We start from the raw sequence: 19,896 nt of genomic DNA on the forward strand, positions 1-19,896 counted from the left end.
ATTTCAGCAGGGACCCCGAGAGCGCGAGGCTCAGTGCCACTTGCCACAGGTATCCCAGGCAGCATCTCCTCAGCAGAATAAAGTCAGGATGCCAGACCAAAGGACCGCTCCTCTCTTTTCATCAGGAGCGCCGATCCCTTCCCCTCCGGTAGAGCATTAGTCACCCTCCCGTGCAGAGAGGCAAAGCGCTGCACACTCTAGGAGGCAAGGGACTGGGGAGGGAGGAACCGCGCCCTGGCTTGCGTGAGCAGGCTGCTCTGGTTCAGAGATGCACTGGGCCTGCTAACATGAGGAGGTTCCAGCAGTACTGCAGAGTGAGCAGACGCTGCAGAGAGACATTAGGCCAAATCCTGGGTCCATGGAAATCCTAGAAAAACTCCCACAGACTTATGGGACCAGGGCCACAGCATCTCTCCCCCATGTCTGTCTCCTCCAGCCCTGAGCCACTGAAGGGCTGGTTTCTTTAGTCTGGTAGGAGGAGAAAAGCATCCCCACCTCTGGCATGTCCTGCCTGCTACTGTCCCCTCTCCCTTATCCCCCTCCCCAGAGCTGGCCTGTGTGCTGCAGCCAGCAGGGACATGGTGCCACCACGACAGGGCACCCCCATGCTGCTCGAGGCAGCCTGCTCCAGGGTGGGCAGGGCCATGTTCCCCAGTGCTTTTGCCTTAATTCAGTTCACATTTGAACTCTCTTGTCTGTGGCCAATGGCTGTGCCTTAAGACCTGGAATAACTCCCCTAAGTTGTGTACAGGCTCCCAGTCGGCAGGGGCAGGGAGCACTAGGAGAGGTCTACTCCTTCCCCAGAGGATGAATATGCTGCTTCCGGCAGCAGCCTCTGCCTGTACCCCTCGGGCTTTCCTTGCGCCACTGCTGAAGTCTGTCCCTCCCTACCCCAGCATGAGCCTCTGCCTGCGAGCACCCGGCCTGCCCTGTGGCCGTGCAGAGCACTCCCATGAGCTCACCAGCCAGGGTAAGCTCGTCAGGGTGCAGCCGTTCCACCCTGGCTAAGCTAGAGCAGAAAGCCAGGGCCCATGCTGGGAAAGGGCGGGACAGACTTCAGCAGCGGCACAAGGAAAGCCCTAGGAGAGCAAGCAGTACTGCTTAGCGCAGCCCCGACCTGAGCGAGGGCGTGTCCCTTCTGTCTTGCCAGCTGCTGGGGGAGCAGCACATGCATGCTGCTAAGCCTGCTCAGGCTGCTAGCTCCAGGGTCCTACACCAGCCTCTGAGGGGCGCTCACACCTGCCAAGCCACCAGCCTCAAGGGAGGGCTCCTGTATAAACCCTCACGATGCACGTCCTCCAAACAGCTGCCTGGGGAGACGGAGAAGAGACAGGAGGACCCTGGTATCAGCCCCCATGCTGAGCGTCAGACCTGCCCCCAGCGACCGCCAGAGGCCTCACGCGGCACAAAGGGCAGCTGCTGTGCTCTGGCTCAGAGGGGGCTGCCCGCCCATGGTGGGCGGAATCACAATACACTGGGGGCCAAGGAGCGCGGAGCCCCACGTGGTGCAGACGGCGTGTGTCCACACCCCAAGAACACCCTCTTGTGCCTCCTGCAGCTGTGCCTTGTGCTGTACCAGTAGAGACACGGCTGAGAGCGAGCCCTGCGTGGCCCCGAGCCCGCCCTCCTTCGCTCAGGCGGCACACAGCGCAACCACAGCCCAGGCAGCGCAAGGGTTCCCCCAGCTTGCCCACCTCCCCTCCCATCTGCATAATGGAGTGACGGCCCAGCAATTAGCAGGGAACTTGAGCAGCGATTTAAGAGTAAATCAAAAGCTAAGCTACGCTAATGAGATGTAAATGGGCAGAGCTGGTATTAGCCCTGCTTAATTCACTGAGGCTGGCAGCAGACAAACAAAGCCAACTTCATCACCAGGGGCTAGGAAGCTGCATGGAGGGGACAAGTACAGCGGCTGTCATGGGCAGCACACGGCCCTGTGAGGCACAGCAGTATCGCACTGCTCCCCCGTGCTCAGACCCCAGGGAAGGGACGGGAGGAGGGGATGTGGCTGAAGCCCTGAACTGGCAGTCAGCAGATGGAGGCTCTGCTTCCAGGGCTGCCACAGACTGGCCTGGCCAAGTCACAGATCAGCCTTGCGTATAGTGGGCTAGCGACGGGGTCCCGGTTTGCTGGCATTCGTGAGCCTCCGTGGCCATAGCAGAGCTGTCTGAGTTCAGGTCAAGGAGACTCTGACAGGCAAACTGCTCTCATGCTCCCCAAGAGCATGAAAGGAAAAGCCTCATCCTACAGGTCTGGGTGCCCACTTGGCGTAACTCTCAGTTCCGGTTCCGGGGGCTTAGCGGGGCAGGGCGTGACTCCCGGATTGGCCTGGGGTTGCAGCATGGCACCCAGGCCTGCCCCTCCAGGATTGCTGCAATACCCAGGCTAGCCCACGAGTGCACCACAGACTGCGAGAGCCTCTGGGCCAGCGACGTGGCAGCTCGTATCCTGCTCACACACCTGGGTCAGCGCAGCACAGAATCAGGCGACCTGCTCTCGGGAGACACAGCTGCCTGCCCCTCACGGTATCCAGCACATGGGTGCACCTGACTACAGATCCAGTAACACCAGCGGGGACCCAGCCCTTCTGCACTGGGACACAACTGGATTGTATTGGCTGGACCTGCACCTGTTAGCACTGTGCGAGGGCTGCACCACGCCACCCCCTAACACATCCTTGGGGACCCTCCCTGCTAGGAACCAACTGCGTTACCTCTCCAGGAGTCTCCACACTGATCCTCTGCTTTATTCCTGCTGGAAGGCCAGCAAACACCCACACCCATACCCTCGAGGGCACAGCACGAGCAGGCACCACTCGGCTCCAAGGCAGCCCAACAAGCAGGACCCCAGTGCTACACAGACACTACGGCATGGAAACGGGCTGGGTTCTCGGCTCCCCTGCGACCCATAGGAGCACATATTGCAGAGCCAGTCGGTCCATCTCCGCCATGGGGTTGGGAGGGGAAGCGGCTCTCTCTACTCCTGAAAGCCATGCACCCCAGAGCTAAAGGCAGAAGAAGCAGTTGAAGCCTGGGAGGTGAGGGAGATGGGAAGCGACCCAAGGAAGGGAGCGGGGAGGAAGTGCCGCATGCCACGGCGGGGAGGAGGTTCCTGGAGGGTTGGCACAGCCAGCTGAATGGTGGGCAGGCAGGCTGGGAGGAGCCAGACATGAAATAACTGCAGCTAATAATAACTTTGGAGAGTGCATGGAAAACAGATGAGCTCAGCCACCTCCCTTCCTGCACCTCGGCAGGGCACAGAGCGAACAGATGCTCTGAATGGGAACCCGACCCCCCTGCCGCCCCTCACGCACTCGCTGGCCATCGGAGCCGCGCTCGGCAGGGCAGAGGGACGTGGCCGCTCATGGTGAGGCTACAGTTCCTGCTGCACCTCAGCAGTGCGGAGCCGGCGTGAAGCCAGTCGGCGCGAGAGCCCTACCTGTCTGGAACAGGTTCAGCTCGCACTCCAAGTAGTCAAACATTTCCACCGTCAGCTGGAAGCTAGGAAATAGGGCACACAAATGTTAGAAAGCAGAGGCCATGCTGTGGGGGATGCCTGCCCCTCCCCCAAACCTGGGAGGGAGGGGATCAGCAGCTATTTCTGTGGAATCCTGTTTTATAAGGGGTAGTCGTCAGGAGGGACGCCTGCCGCAGCCAATGGGCACACAAAGCCCCATGGTTCCCGGTAATGTGGCCGTGTCTGCAGCTCCTGCACATGGTGGGTACTTGGAACGGCACGGGGACAGCTGCCACTAAAAGGGGAGCAGCAGCCTGGAAGTGGGGAAGAGGCGCCCCCGGTTCTCGTTTCAGGCACGCAGCTCTGCCCGTGGCTCACAGCAATGCCAGGGAGAGCCCCCTGGGGTGCCAGGGGCCTGGCTGCCCTTTGCTACTCCTAGAGATACCCCCCCCCCCCGCCTATGTCTTCTGGGGCTGGGCTCTCTGCGATGGCAATTCACATGCTCGGGACTTACAAGTTATTGACATCGTTTTCTCCCGCCTCGTCAAGCTGCCGGTCAGACATCTGGAGATTGCCTGGGAACCGGGGGTTCTGCCAGAGGGAAGAAAGGGGGAGGGGTCAGAGCAAGCCCCACCCCTGGTACCTTAGTGCCTTCTACGCTTGATCTCATCACCATGGAGACCAAGTAGCCACCCCTGAGTAGAGGCAGAGACCTGAGACCCGAGGGGGTATGTGAAGGGTTAGCTCCCAGCCCAGACAACCTGGCAGGGGTCTCCAAATGCCCAATGGAGGGGCTTTCGTCACAGAACTGCCATAGTCCTTGTGTTTGGTGGGATGCCTGAGCTGGACCCCAGGCCCTGGGGCGGTATGTCTCTTGCCCTGCTTTGCCCAGGTGGGCAGACTCCCTCAGCGGCGGGCTAGGCTCACCGCCTGCAGCCAGCAGTCCCTCTGCGGGCTCCCACCTACGCGCCCATGGGCAGGAAAATGCCACTGCGATCTCCCCTTCAGGTCACACGATGGGCTTCAAAAGGCACCGAGCGGGTGACAGTCGCGCAGCCCAGCAAGGCCACCGGGTCAGCAGCACCGACGGCTGCACAGCCTCCCGCTGCTGCCTCACAGCAAGGCTGCACTCGGCCCTGCACAGCTGCTCTGACCTAGGCAGCCACTCACAGGACACAGGCTCTTGGGCTCCCCAGCAGCCGCTTCCTCTCGGGCCCCATCTGCTGCTGGCTGCCCCGCTGCTGCAGCTGGACATGGCTGCTCCCACCCTGCCTGCTAAGTCAGCCCGCCTGGGCACAGCCCCCTCCTCTGGATGAGGGGCACTGGGAGCTCACTGCTCCTGCAGGAGGCCTGAGGTGAGACCTCCGACTGAATGGAGCCAGTGAGCGGCTCTGCAGTGCGAGCCCAGAGCCCCTCTGTGCCTGGGGCGTGCTCACAGACCTGGCCACAGGAAAGGGGTCTCCAGACAGCCAGTGGCAGGGGGCTGCTTTCGGGTCCTGTTGCCTCAGTCCAGGCTCAAACCCCGGTGGACTAGACTCTAACAGCTCCTTATCTCATTGCTACTGCCCGGAGTCCCCTAGGCAGGGCGTGCCTCTCGTGCAAGACACGGAGGTGGGACGAGCGCCACAGGTTAGAGTAGAAGACACACGGTCTTCCTGCCTGAGAATGGCTAACCTCCCGTCTCGTGCACATGGGGGAGGAGGCAGCGGGTGTCACCGCAGCAGAAGACGAAGCCTTTTCTATGTGCACCTTGATAAGCAGTTATTGTCCACGAATGGTTTTCAGAGAGGATTACATTACAGCCCTAATTAGATTTAGCTCTTGTTAGCGAACAGGCCTGGTGTCAAGGTGGCTTTAAGGAAGGCAGGAGCCCAGAGGCAATTGTCCCCATGTCTGGAGAGGAAACGAAAGGCCACATCAGCAACAGCCCCATCACCACCAGGTGGAGCAGTGAGGAAACGCCGCCCCGGAGGCCTCAGTCTGCAGCCCAGAGGTTCACACGGCGAAGGAGCCTGCCCCACAAGACGCTCAGAGACCCCCAGATCCGAAAGCCACATGGCGGCGATACTCGTACCCGTACAGAGCGATAAGGAGGGAAGCCCCCCCAGGTACCAAGCAGCTCGTTCTCCGTTAGTGCCCGATGAGAGCCAGGTAGGTTTCTACACTCCTGCAGGGGACACTCGATTAGAGACAATCCTTTCACTCACAGGCGTAAGAAAGCAGATGCCCCAACGACAGGCTCAAGCCACGCGCCTTTCCTCCCCGGACCTTGCCAGACGCCTTTCGCTAGTGCTTGCTCAGACGCCCTCCAGGAGCGCTGCAGTGCAGGGGGCTGGCTGGGAGATACCAGGGCAGGCCGGGAGCCAGGGAGGCGTCTCGTTTCAGTCAGAATAAGAGTGATGCAAGCAGGCAGGAGGAAGGAAACCCCCATTCTGGGCTGTAGCCCAGCCCATGAGGATCCCGCAAAGCAGAAGCTAGAGGAAGCAATGGCCACTTAGCACCTCCCCGCCCTGGAGCCCAGAACGCCCCTGCGCACAGCGACTAGACAAGGGCAGGCAGAGACTGGCAGCCATGCTGATGCCACCTCACACCACTCACGGTGCGCACAGCACATGACTGGCCATGTTGTAATGGGCCAGGACAAGAGGGCTGGCACCCCATCAGGGGTTCTGGGATGTGCCGTAAGCACAAGCGGGCCGCTGCAAAATCTTAGCTCAAGGTGGCTTCAGGGCACCAGAGCAGCCTGCAGTAAAGGTGCAGCAGGTGTGATCCAACCAGCAGGGCACAGAGCTCTTGGAGCCAGGCACGGACTGGACACTGCCTGCCCTGAGCAACGAGGCCTGGAGCTCAGCTCAGCTGCCCCCTTCGTTGATTACAGGAGGCCTGCTTGGGCTGCTCAGGCCGGAAGTGTCCTGGTGTTGGCTTGCATTGTTCTCTGCGGAGGAACAGCCCTGCGGGTGCATCTAGCCATTCCCATCTGCTTGCCCCCGCGGTGTCTCAGCTCCAGAGTTACTCAGCCCTGTTTCTCTTCTCCTTCAGCACCAGAGCCCACCGCGTCTCTGCTCGCATGAGCGGGACCAGCCCTAGAGCCCAGAAGGAGGAGCAGTGGCTCCGTGGGATGCGTCTCCCGGCCTTACAGAACGCTGCCCACTAGCCACCTGCCATAATGGTACAGGAGAGAAGGCCACATGCGTTCCCTCACTGCCACAAGGTGCCACAGGTCCTGGGCTCGAAAGTGCCCCAGGCAGGGAGTGCAAGGGCTAGGGCAGTGTGATCTCCAGAGGAAGCCAAGCTGCCATGGAGTCCCAGAGCGACTGCCCCATCCCAAGGGTCCGAGCACTCTGACCCTCCGCCCAGCAGGAAGACGTGCAGACAAGGCTTCCATTCCCCGAGCCTTGGGGGTACCCCCCGCCCGGTTGCAGTTACACTCAGCCACCTGCCGACTTGCCCTTGACGTTACGCTGGCCTCAGACGGCCTCAGCATGGAAGAGGCCTTCCGCTACAGCTTCAGGGGTGACTTCAGTGTAACACCGCCCCTCCTGCACAAGCCCTTCACTCCTGCTGCGTGGCAAGGGGGCTAAGCTAAACTGAGGGGAAATACAAGACTAAGACACGCGGGCCTACCCGTGTAACCGGTACCATGTCCCAGGACACCAGCCCTAAATCGCACTGGTCCCCACCCCGGCCATTCTCCTAGCACCTCCACAGGGCTGGGCCGAGGGAGTGCTTTTTACTGCGTTTACATCTTAAACCCAGCAAGCAGCTACCGGTGAGGCTGGACTCCACCAACAAGCCTTCACCCCACCAGCACAGGCCCGGCACCGGCTCCAGGAGGCAAGCGGGCTGGGAGTTAGGAAAGGGTCTCTCCTGGCTCTGCAGAGCTCAGCCTGACATCACACTAACATCGGACATCAGCTTGGGGCCCTGCCAGCACCACTGGCTGGCTGAGGGGCAAGTGACTCAGGGCCATGCTGCACACCAAGCCCAGGCTCTGGCTCAGGTTTGAGCCCAACCCCCCTTCCATCCACACACACACATCAGTCTGACTCGGGTCAGCCAGCATGCAGGGCCCGGGGAGGATCCTCCTCAGCCCTGGCATTGTGCAGTGTGGATGCAGCTTAGGCAGTGCTGTCTGGAAAAGTTAGCACAGCCTGAGACCAGGGCCAACAACTGCGATCCCATGTTTCCACTGCAGCGTGGTGCTGAACCACGGGGACCACACACCCAGGCTCCACATCACATGCAGTGTAGACGTACCTGGAGCGACTCCACTTCCCAGCCTCACTCAGAGCAGAACGGACACTGGGGGGATTGAACGGGTGGGGCTGCCAGAGACCCCAACAGCCTCGCTCACTTGCATGGAGCAGGGCAAGGGCCTGGCCCGCTGGGGAGTTAGGGGGGCATCCTTACTTTCGTATGGAACTCCATTTTGGTTCTCAGCAGTTTGAGGTAGATGCTGCACAGCTGGCCGTAGCCCTCGCTCAGGTGACCCTGTGGAACAGGAGACAGCAGAACATGAGGCCTGTGAGGCTGACGCTGGCGAGAGGCCCGTCCCTGGCTGCGCTGGGAGGCCAGGGGATGCACCCTCACAACTGCAGATGCTGGCAGCATCCACAATGCCCTCAGAAACTAGGGAACGAATCTTTATTGCATGAAGCCAGGGATCACAGATCTGGGATCTCCTCCCACCCACTGGAGAACAGCAGCCACGTACTAGGATGCATCTTGGCAAGTGGGTGTTGCCACCTTGGTATGTACCCTCGTCTCTGACACGATAAGGCCCGGAGGAGTTAGGTCTCGACATCTGACCTCTACTCCCAACAGACCCCTGAAGCTCTTGAAGTGATGTTTAAAAAACACCAGGGGGAAGAGGCTCAGCCAGCCTCTGGCGGGTCTGGTGAGGTACGCAGCAGCTGTCTTCAATCCAGGACTAACTGGCAGGGCCCCTCCACCAAGCAGCATTCAGTTAGGTTAGCTGCTGTGCTGGCTGAATGCCTAACCAGACCATCTGGCTTTGGTACCAGCATTGCAACTGTACGTTTCCTGCTTCTCCAGGGCTGGGTTTAAACCCCAACTCGGAATGGGGGAGGGAATTTAAATACCCGGCTGGACTTTTATTTAACGTCACAATTCATACTGACTGCAAAACTCTGCCATTGAAACCAATGGGCGCTCCTCATGTGCAGCGGAGGCTGGATCTGGCCCTACCTGCATGCTTAGCTTTGGGGGCAGGTGACTCCTCCAGCCTGACAAGTTACAGGTCCCAGCGGGCCCCTTCCTGCACCCGCGGGTCTGTGCTCCCCCGGTTCCAGGGGTTCTACAGCCAGCCAGAGGCACACGGCTCAGACGAACTTACACAGAGATGAGGTGGCTACTGACCTGTTTTTAGTGACAAAGCAACATGCACATGACCAATGCTAATCACGGCAGACAGGGAATGCAGAAAGCCTGCTGCCCAGGGAGGAGGGTGGGAAAGAATTCACAAAGCAAGAAAGAGACATGCCAAATTCTGCCCCTGGCTGAGGAGAGTGGCTGGAGTTGCGTGGGGGTTGGGGAGAGGGAGGGTAAGCAGAAATGTGCTGGAAGCACAGGAAATCTGCTGCCAGATTTATTAGCATAGCAGCCCTGCGATAGCCGGGAAAAACCCAATAAATGAAACCCAGCGAAGAAGAGACTGAACTCACCACAAGACACAACGTTGTGTGTGTGTGTGTGTGTGTGCGCGCACGCGCGCGCAGGCATGCAAAACTCTGCCTGCACATCCATCTAGGTGTGCACCCTGCCCAGTCACAAATGGGCTTCATTTGCCTTCCTGTCTAAATCCCTTTCATGAGCGCTGCTCAGTTCCAGCTCCCCATTCTGCCCAAACCGTGGTCGGGGAGGGGGTTGCAGCAGAGCCACTGAGAACTACTGTTGTTACTTATTGAACTGTGCTGTCCAGCCCACGGGTGCCCTTGTGGTGACAGGCTTAGCCTATTAGCAGCAAGTGAATTCATCTTTGGCCTGTGGCAAGACTGCTCATCTGCCTGCAACCCATTTCTCCACAGCCTGGCACAGGCCAGCACCCGTTCGAGACACTGGCACCGTTTTGTGCAGCTAGGGAAATAGTCTGGGTGTTTGCTGGGGTCCGGTGAGATGAACTTCCAACTTTACCTCTCCTGCCACATTGCTCTTATGAAGTTCTTATCCAGCCCCTGCTACTGGAAATGGATCCCCCTGCTCAGCCTGAGGCCGGGCCTGCGCGCTGCAGAGAGGAGCCCGGCTCCATTTAGAATCTCTCCAGGACTCGGAGAGGTTCAAAGCAGGGCTCCTTTCGCCGGGTGTTAGAAAGCCTCCGGGAGATCTGCATGAAACCCCTTGGGCAGCATCTGGGCTTGGTGGAAGAAGCATGGGGCAATGGAAGAGCTACACGAAAATGTTCAACACCCCGTCTCCTTGCATTCTCCTTCCACTTGCTTCCTTCCTTGACCCGTCTCCACAAGGCTACTGAGCCCCCTCCTTACGTTAATATGGGCAAATACAGGCTCCTGCCCAGCTGCCCTTGTGACAGTGCAACTCCCCATTGCTGTCTAGTACCCCACCTCTGGCTGGGCCCAGCAGCAGGAGTTCTGTTTATATCACGATAAATATTCTTTGTAAAACACTCGGCCCAGCACAATCTCTCCGGCTGGGCCCCCTCAGCAAGGCCAGACAGATTTGGCATGCCTAGGCCAAGCCATTCTGGAGCAACGAGCAGCCAGGATTCCAGAAGACCAAGCCGAGCTCCATTTCCCAGCATCCATGACTTTAAACCACCGGCTGCCCCCTGCTTCCCAGAGTCAGGCCATCCAGAGCACAAGGAGCCAGAGCTGGGATCTCTTGGGGGAGATGCCAATCAGGCTGACAATGGGAGCCAGCTTCAGCTTGAGCCTGTGCTGCGAGATACAGGCTTCCAGCCACGGCAAGACACGCTCCGGGTAGCCTTCAGGCAGGGGTGCCAAGTACCCAGCAAGCCATCACCAGGGCCTGCTGTTCTGCCTTTACGATGGAGGGGGGAACCTCTGGCCTGCGGCTTGCCTTCACCCAGCCTGTGAGATGAGGCTCCCAGCCTGCATTCGTGCAAACTGGTGCTGGGTGATCAAGGTGGCCCTGGGCTCTGCCTGGTAGGCACCACCCCCCATCACTCCCATTGGCTGGAAATCGCAGTAGGTACCGCCCCTCATCACTCCCATTGGCCAGGAATCGCAGTAGGCACCGCCCCCCATCACTCCCATTGGCCGGAAATCACAGTAGGCACTGCCCCCCATCACTCCCATTGGCCGGGAATCGCAGTATAGCAGAGCCTGCAGTCCGGGGTAGCAGCTGGCTCCCCAGGAGTGGGGCTGGTGGGTGGGAGTCTTTGCACACCTGCAGGGCGGAGTGTAAGAGAAACCGATAAGTGTCAGTGTATCGGTTAACTGCTTAAACTCTTACATCCCGGGTATGAACCTCAAACGCCTGCCCCCTCCTGCCCAGGCCCCGCCTCCACACCCCACCTCTGCATCCTTCCTCCCTCCTGTCCAGATCCCACACCCCAGTAGCCCCCTCCTGCACACTGAAACCCTCATTTGTGGCCCTCCCCCACAGCCTAAGGGAGCCCCCAAAAGAGTTAATCCACCCTAGGGGCAAACCCTGAGCCCTGGCACCTCCCCACCCATGTGGCTGGAACCTAACTTGAGGGGAGAGTCTTTTCCTGCTTCTCAGTTGGGGGCCACATCCGTGAGGGCTTTGGTTTTTGGTGGGCGCTTTGCAGGTCTGTGGCTCCCTGCTGATTTTTTTGTGGGCCAATGGCCCCCGACCCAAACAAGGGTTCCCCACCCGCTTTAAGAAGTACAGCCCAGCATGCAGGCCAGTTGGTGTCCAGCGGGAAGCTCCCCCATGGCCTGCCAGCCACTTACCCACATCCTGCTCATGTCGCTCAGCTCGTTCTTGTTCCTCACCGAATCTTTCAGGACCTGGAAGGGAAATCACGAGGAAATCAGTATCCCTGCTGTGCCCCCTCTCCCGCCGGTGCCCAGACACGCCTGCACCTACGTTTGGGTGTCCATCGCGGAGGAGTTTGTGGAACACGTGGCAGAACTTCCAGCAGAGCACAGCGTTGCTGGAGAGGGGCAGCCGGTTCACGACGGACCAGAAGGTCTGGGCTCCTTTCTCGTGGTGGGTCCCCAGGATGCATGGTGCGAGGCATGCTAAGGAAAGCCAGGGCCTTAGCTCAGAGCATGCAGAAGGGACACAGCGCGGTTTGCTGGCTGCCCCCAAGATGGATCCCAGAGACTGTGAAGGGCTAGAGAGCAAACAGGAGCTCCCATCCTAGGGAGAGGCTCCTACCCACCAAACGAGACAAGCAGCGTGCATCAGCAAAAGGCATGGGGTACCTGACGTGCACAGGCCCTGCTGCAGTGGGGAAAAGAAGCTGGATCCTTTCAGGGCACCAGCCTGTAACATGCTTCCTAACCAAAGCCAGCAAACAGAGCTGCTGGCACCTGTGGCTGCTCTCTATCCTGCTGGAACTGTCCAGAAACCCTCCACCGTAAACACCCCTGCCTCCATCAGCAGGGCCTAATGCCTGGGCCTTCGGAGCCCCAGCCCAGAGCGCTGGGACCCAGCACCAGCTCCTGCCCAGGAGAGGAGCAGAGGGGAAAGGGGAGACGCCCTGCCAGTGGGTTACTCGCTATTTGCTAGAGCAAAGGGACAGGGGGAAGATGACTGAGTTCAATTCCTGGCTCAGGGAGGGATGCTTGGTTTAATGGACCCAGGGGGTGCTGCGGAGAGGACAGCCAGTCTGGAAGGCAGTCTGGCTGCAGGGATGACGTGTGCTAGACCAAGGACTGAAATTCCATCCCACCCTGCCTCGTGTGCCGTGGTGCACAGGGGAGCGGACACTTACTGCTCTAGTTGGACGGGGCTGAGGCCTGGCTCAGGAATAAGGGCTTTGCAATGCACAGACACAGAAGCAGCGACGAGTGGAAAAGGCGAGGCTTGAACTCACCTCCCGGACACCAGCCTTATCTGCACTCCCCCACTGTCAGGCTGCCTTGCAGGGAGGTGGCCCTAGATCTCATGGCCCATACACCTGAGGAGGTGGGAATGCACTCAGTGCCTGGGAGTGATCTGCCTACAGGCCATTGCGTGAGGCCAGTGCAGGGCTGGTTCCTACAGAGCCCTGCCGTGAGGGGAAGCAGAACGACCACGCTACGTCTTGCTACGGGCTGGGAAGGGGATGGGCGGCAGCAGACAGCTAGCTGCATCAAGAAGCTAACAGCCAAGAGGGCTGCAGTGGGGCTCTCTCTGGGGCCTGGGATGGCCCACACTAGCAGCTTTCCCATTTCAAGCAGGCCTGAGATGAAAAGCAAAGGGCCTGCATCAATCCCTGCAGAAAGCCAGCCTGGGAACAGCCCCCAACAGATATCCCACCAACCTAGCAATCAAGGGGGCTGCTGCTTTGAGACCCTGGAGTGTTTCTCTGCAAGCAGGTGGAATGAGGGTAGCAGCTCCCAGTCTGCCTGTTGAGCTCCCCACACACCAGACAGACTCGCTGCAGCCCAGAGCTCAAGCCTCAGCCAGGCAGCAAGAACTTCAAATGGCTGGCATGGCCCGTTCTCTTCTTCCTCCCCCAGTGAGAGGCCCCAAAGCACGGCCTCAGGTCTGGGGAAACATCATCCCAAGGGGGTTCAAGCCAAACAGTCTCTCCTTCCAGTGCCACCCCCATTCCCTCCAGAGAACCCAGGGAGATCCCCCTACGCATACACTGGGGCTGACCACAAGAGCACCAGGAGAATTAGGCCTTTCAGGTCTGTCCCTGAGCCCAGGCTGGTCTGGGGTCCTGGTGTCTCCAGCTGGGGAAACAGCCCCCCAGCCCCAGCACTACCGGGTATTGCTCCTCCTGAGCCCTTCCAAGCTTCGAGAGCAATGGCCCAGGAGGTACAGCTCCAGATCTCAGGTCCCACCAGTCTCCAGCTCCCCAGCCTGGCCCAGCCCTGGATGAGGCAGAGGCAGTGGAAGAACATCCCCCGGGTTCAAAAAGCCAAACGCTCCCTGCAGAGTGCACCAACACGGAGCTGCACTTGCTGCACACTGCTGGCTCGCTGCCAGCGGCAGAGCTGCCAGAACACACATTCCTCTCCAGCGGGATCTTAACCAGCCAGCCCTGCGTCGCTCAGGCTATGTGCACCTGGTACTTGCAGTGCACTAAAGCCCGTTCGGGAGGAGGGAGCCAGCGAGGAACGACACCACTCGCCCACTGCTTGCAGCTGCAGCCCCGCCGCGTGGCTGGGCCTTTCCACGCCAACCGTTCCCACCACTGCTGCTCCCGGGCGCCGCCAGGCAGAGAGCAAGGTGTAGCACCACCCTGAGTCGCTCCCACCACCCTTCCTGGCCCACTAGGGCCATTCCGTCCACCCCTCCCCCGGCTGGGCAGAGGGGTCCCGGGGGCATTCAGCCTTTTCCCTCCAGTCAGGAGAGGGGATCCCCAAGGGGCTCTTGCTGGGATAGCTGGTCTCTGCCTGCTTCCACAGTGGCACCTCCACCTGGCCTCAGCCTCTCTCCACTCGCGCTTGTCGTGCGGCCAGCTCTGAAAAGGATATTTCTGGCGTGTTTCTCCTTGACAGCCACTTCCTGTGTGTTAATGGCCTTATTGATGCTGACGGTCTGGAAAGAGAAGAGGGGTGTGCGCATTAGTGGCCAGGGTCACAGGCGGAGTCAAATCCTCCCACCACCACGTACCCAGCTCTCTTTGCTTCCTGACCTATTGGAGGCTGGTATTGACCCAGGCGCCTGTCTCTGGACAGCGCTGCCCTCCCCTGCCAGCTGGACTTGCTGATTCCCGAATGCATTCCTGGGAGCTGCCATGCTCAGCCGATGCCAGGATTCATTTACTCAGCACAATAACCATTCAATTAAGCAGGGACCACAAACAATCCCCCCCGCCCCGCCCCACACACACACCTGCCCCTCTGCAGTGAGGAAAAGGCCAAGTGAAACAAAGCCAGAGTCAGACCCAAGGTAGGGCTGGGAGTGCCAAAAGCAGAGGGCAGCTGCCCAGGGTCCAGTCCTGGTGGGGCACACAGGAAACCGGCCCTTGGATCCCCTGGCGCACGTGGGAGGAGGTGGCTATAGCTCTAGCGCTGGCAAAGTAGGTTTCAAAGGCAAACCGGGGTCACAGAGCCCAGGACAGGGACGAAGGGGAGTTCCAGGACAGGCCACATTTTGTCCATCAGTTCCTGGGAACGAGGCAAGGCAGGAACCGCCCCATGAACCTTTCCCAAAGAGGGGGAGCCAAGAGGGCTGCAGTCGCGCAGCTTCCATGCAGGCATGCACAGGGAAGCAATAAACTCCCAAACCACTGGGCCAAGCCCCCTCCCCCGCTGCTGGGGGGCACAAGGGAAGGAGAGGGGACAGCAGCAGGAGGGGCCCTCTGTCTGACTGACACCCCTCTCCGGACCCGCCATGCAACTTGTGGCTTGGCTCACAGCCTGCTAGGTGCCTGGGCTTCCAAATCAGACAAGTCCCTGCCCCTGCCAACAAAACCGAGCCAGGAAAGTGCTCTGGCAGCCCAGCTCAACAGGGGCCGAGATAGCCCCAGTGCCGGAGACTGCCTCAGGATGGACTCCCCCGCAGGAGCAGGGCTCCGACTGCTCCCTCCTGACAGCGTTCGGAGAGTTAATGCGAGTTCCTCCTTCCTGCTTTCACCCTCTCAGGGGTCTGGATGGGTTCTCCCCTGCGCACTTACACCCTTCCCACCTTTCCCCACGCTGGGACTTGTCCCTAATCCACTTGGCCTCCAGAGCCCAGAGCTCAACTCCCCACTGGGCACATCACTGCTGTCCCCTCGCTGCGGCAGGAAGGGCACTGCTACTTTGAAGTACCTCCCCCCCCCCCATTGGATAGAGGCAGCAAAAGTGTGTGGAGGAAATCGACTGACTATCCGATAAGCATTTACTAAAAGACTAGTCGATAACATCCCTAGTGCAGAGTTCACTCCAGCCTGGAGGTGCCCACCCTAAGCTCACCTTCTGCTCTCCATGACGCACTAGGCTAGCTCAGCCTAGGCAGGGCAGACCTGTCCCCAAGATAGATGACCACAGAGACCACCACCGAGCTGTGGTAGTGAACCAGGGAGTCAGTATGTCCCAGGGACCCTCATCCCCCGACACGCTGCTGATTAACAATGTGGCCATGCACGGGCTGGTTCCCCTCTCTGTGTCTATTTCCAATGCCCTGACCTCTCTCTCAGGATGCTGTGAAGTTCGTGCCCAGGCTACGCAGCAAAGCTGCACTGGATTTAATTAAATCCATTTCAAAGCTACTCAAACTGATTTCACCATTTTCACACAGGGACTTGCACTGATTTAACTAAACCAATTTAGAAACCCACTTAGTTAAATTGGAGTCACTGGTGTGCAGTCCAGCAGGGCACTTGTAAGCTGCAGCATGCCAGAGAGATGTGACTGCAGAGGGCATAGTACATTAGTGGGCTCAGCACACTCAGGAGATAATTACTTACTCAAGCCAGTTGAAGTGGTGGGACCAATTCCCTCCTAATACCTGCTGTACTTACAGGCAGACTGTTACTGACACCCTCTGTCTCAGGACAGCCCCACGGTGGCTCCCTCACACTGCAAACACCACTAGCAAGGAGGGTAGCAGAAGAGAGCACCCAGAGGGCTGTTGTAGTTACACACTGCACGACAAAGCAGGGCCACATGCTGCTATGGCAAACATCTCTCTGCCCTTGCAGCAGTCTAGCTTTGACAGGTACCAAAGCCTCCAGTTTCACCCCCAGATCACAATTACTCTAATACTGCAAAGGTGTCCTTTGAAGGTTGAAACCCCCCATCCACCCACTGTGCAAAGGTTCCTGCCCTCGTGTCTCATGCAAGGCACGCACAGATGAACTGTGGCTCATCAGGACCTCTCAGCACAGGAAGAAAACTGAGCCAGCCTGGGAGAAAGGTGCTTCGGATTTTTAAGGTGCAGATGCATCGATTTTGAGACTGGAAGAGACTCTAGAGAATCTCCTCCGACCTCCTGTGGAACACAGTCACAGTATCACCCAATGCCCCAGCGCGATTCACTGTCCAGTTTTTCAGGGTGCCTTTAAACCTGCAGCGCTTCTGAGGCTTGGCCAGCCATTCGGAAGTCCTTCAGAGGCACATGCCCGGGTCGAGATGCCTGCCTGCCCTCTGCTCCATGGTCCCTGTTCTCTTCTACCTCCCCTCCTGGGCTCCACAGCCTCGCCACCCACCCCTCCCTTGAGCACCTTTCAGAGCAGCTCAGCGCTTACACCTGCGCCACACTGAGCTCCCTTTGGAGCAGTTCCATGGACAGGTGATGGGAGGGAACTAGTCAGCACAGGAACTCCCAAACTGGAGCACACCAGAGCTCCCCCCAGCTCAGTACCCAGCAGCACCAGATGCTTTAGAGGATGCTGAAAGAAGCCCTGCAGTGGACAACTGCGGAAGAGCCTGGCTATTGGGGAAATTCCCCTCTCGCCGGCTCGGCTCGTGCTCAGTGATGTCCTGAGGCACAAGAACACAGGGTAGCAGCTGGAGCCAAGTGAAACCTTCAAAACACCGTTTGCCCCGTTCCCGCAGCTCATTGCCATTGCATCGAGAAAGCAGCGACATGCAGGAACCACACAGTGGGAGGGATGAACCATGCAGCTTCGGATGGGGTCTCCGGCACTGGTCCAAGGGGCACACAGATCCAGCTTGCACAGCTCACTGCCTGCCCTCTAACACAAGCAGCAGGCTTTGAGGGTTTGCCTTGAGCAGCCAAAGGCTTCATGTGCTGGCACGATCCTGCAGCAACCCTGGTCAATGCCTAGAAAATCGCAACCTGGCTGTTCCAGCCTCGCAAGCGCTGTTTGTATTGGCTTTTTCAAAGCACTGCGATGAATGAAGAAAATAAAAGAAGCCTCACAAAGGAAGGAAGCCAGCAGTTAGCTCTGACCAGTGGATTGTGAAATCTAAAGCTGTCCAACCAAATCCGAGACAGGCCAGCGAGAGTGGATCAGCTGGTGTTTCCCCAACGTGTGAGGGAAGAAAGCACCCGGGGTTTTGGTTGGGCTAATTCAAATAGCCAGACCAGGACCTTTAACCAAGTGTGTGACCATCAGACTGTGCATTCATTCCAAGCGCTGAGCCACCCTAAATCCATTTCGGCACCTACTCGAATGGCCAGACTCCCAAAAGGGAGAACCTGCACCTCCCACCAAGTCCCAAATGTCCCTCAGGAAGAGGAGGCTGCTTAACCGCAGAGGGCAGTGTGATAAAAAGGCAGGCAGTTGTAGATGGGAGTGAAATATTCACAGAGAAGGCAGAGCCTAGGACCTGTAGGGTGGGGTAGGGAGCTACTCCACTAACTCAAATAAGGCTGAACAGATTTTCTTCACACAAACATTTCAGACCAGTCATCAAGGACCTGAAAATGCCGAGCTTAGACAGAGTAAAATCTCAACTCTGCTTGCAGCATTCAGATCTTGCTGTTGCCAACTAGCTTTTAAGCAAAAGTTCTGTGCCAGAACACCCCTCCTCAATTCTGCCACCTAATCCGACGGGGACGCAATGAGCCAGGGCTGCCTGGAGCCTTAGCATCTAGGGTACCATACACTGCTCTCTGAGCCCGTGGGATTCAATGTCCCACCTCTACACAGCACACAAGCAGCAGTGACAGGAGCCCCTGATGCTGCTGCCTGATTGAGGCTTCAAGCGCAGTGGAGACAGTATCCCATTGAAACGGCCTTGCTGAAAGGGACTCAGTGCAGCTGTGGTTTGTGCTCCCTGGCTGTGTGTAGCAGCAAGTGAAAGCCAGGGAGCCCGGGGCACAGGGAGCCTCCTTTTCTCGCCTCCAAGAGGCGTGCTCTTTCCCAGAAGGCGAAGGAAGAATGTGCATGGGACTCAGAATTCGGAAGGCCAGGAGCTTCCTGGACTGCAAAGGGCTGGGCCCTTTCAGCGCCACTGAAAGAGAAGCATTGTGAAGCACTTCCTGCTCCAGCAGCTCTGTCTGAGGCTGGTTCCGGAGAGGCAATTATCAGCAGCAACACACGGGAAAGCATGCTTTATCCCAGAAGCTCCTCCCACATCCCCCCCAAAGGGCAAGGCAGCCAAAGAAATGCTGAGTGTATTCCTGCGGGAAGCAGGGCACTAAATGCAGGCAGAGTTCTGCAGCCACACGCCCAGGAAGTCTCTTGGCCAATCCCCGAGTCCACAGACCAGCCCTGATGACCTCTCCAGGCTTCTGATATGTGGAGAAAAAGTGTGGTGGTGGCGGGAAAGCAGCACCTCCCAAATGCAGTGTTCCCTCTAAGCTGAGACCAGCCCAGCTCCACAGGTGACTGATCAGCCCCACCCAGTCTGCCCTGAGCCTCCGCTGCCCTGCAGCTTAGCAGGAACACTCCCTAAATGCCTCCGTCTTGCACCTTGCTAAGGCCCCTCAGCCCTCTGTTCCTAAAGCATGACAACTGTCCTCGGTCCAATTTGGAAGCTAAATTCCAAGATAAAAATTCCAGGGCTGGTTCCCACTGGGTTTTCTGGTTAAGAAAGAATTTTCTTTAAAGGAAGATCCCCTAACAGATCAACAAGCTAGGGAAGACAATGCAGAACGGGCAGCTCCCCCCCCCTCTCGTGTGCCCAATTTACAGCCACAAGGAAACAAGTGGAAGTTCACAGCTTTTCAGAGCCTTCTGACAGAGCACCTGGAGAGGAAGCCTTGGGGAACCAGGGGCCTCTAAAGTGACTCCTCGCTTCAGAGGGGATAATGCAAACTGACAGCGCTGGAGTTTGCACACAACCGGATCAGCCTTTGTTATTTTGTATCGATCATCTCACCTCCAGAGACCTTATTTCAGGGCAAGAGCGAGACAATCTGGTGCAGACCAGGCAAAGGCCTTCAGTCTGAGAAAGAGACAGCAGACCAGCATCGGCAGAAGCAGTCATGTAAGGCAACGAAAAGCCAGTAGAACCTTCACCTTCAGGTGAAGCTAAGCCTAGAGACATACCTGGCCTCTGCCTTTAATAAGCGAAGGACTCCAGAGGGTTGACGCATTGGGCTTTATACATGCTGCTCTTTTCAGTCAGGCTGTGACTACATTTGCTCTCACTGCAGTGGTCTCCTGTACGCACCGTGGGTTCCTCATTCAGCAAAGCAACCCAATTCAATGCCAATTCAAAACCACTGGATGTAACTAGTGTTCATCATGTCTCAGCACTTCCCCCTGGACTCGTTACATCCTCCGAGAGTTCCTAAGCCAAAGGGTCCCTAACTGCCAAAGGCTTCAGGACTGGACAATGTGCGTGGCATTTGCAGTCGAAGGCAGAGGGGCTGGAGCTGCTAGCTGTGGAGCAGGCAGAAGGGGCAACTCAAAGGGATGTAGTGCAAGGACAGCACCATGCTCACAGCTAGCATGCGTGGTACACATCTAGC

General features: G+C 58.3%; 1 protein-coding gene across 3 annotated transcripts in view; it reads right to left on the reverse strand.

The window, feature by feature from the left end:
• The window catches only part of HIP1 (huntingtin interacting protein 1), a 116,834-nt gene that overhangs the window by 20,462 nt on the left and 76,476 nt on the right, over positions 1–19,896 (reverse strand). For all 3 annotated transcript variants that reach the window (XR_012897130.1, XM_075905021.1, XM_075905022.1), the window contains exons 2-7: positions 14,058–14,121; positions 11,509–11,651; positions 11,373–11,429; positions 7,867–7,947; positions 3,971–4,047; positions 3,439–3,500 (exon numbers count right to left, since the gene is read on the reverse strand). Coding sequence is in view for 2 of the 3 variants with exons in the window: in XM_075905021.1 (XP_075761136.1) it covers positions 3,439–3,500; positions 3,971–4,047; positions 7,867–7,947; positions 11,373–11,429; positions 11,509–11,651; positions 14,058–14,121 (484 nt within the window). In the remaining variant the exon portion in view is untranslated. The remainder of the gene's footprint in view (positions 1–3,438; positions 3,501–3,970; positions 4,048–7,866; positions 7,948–11,372; positions 11,430–11,508; positions 11,652–14,057; positions 14,122–19,896) is intronic.

This window comes from Pelodiscus sinensis, chromosome 21 (genome assembly GCF_049634645.1).
Source record: "Pelodiscus sinensis isolate JC-2024 chromosome 21, ASM4963464v1, whole genome shotgun sequence".
NCBI lineage: Eukaryota > Metazoa > Chordata > Testudines > Trionychidae > Pelodiscus > Pelodiscus sinensis.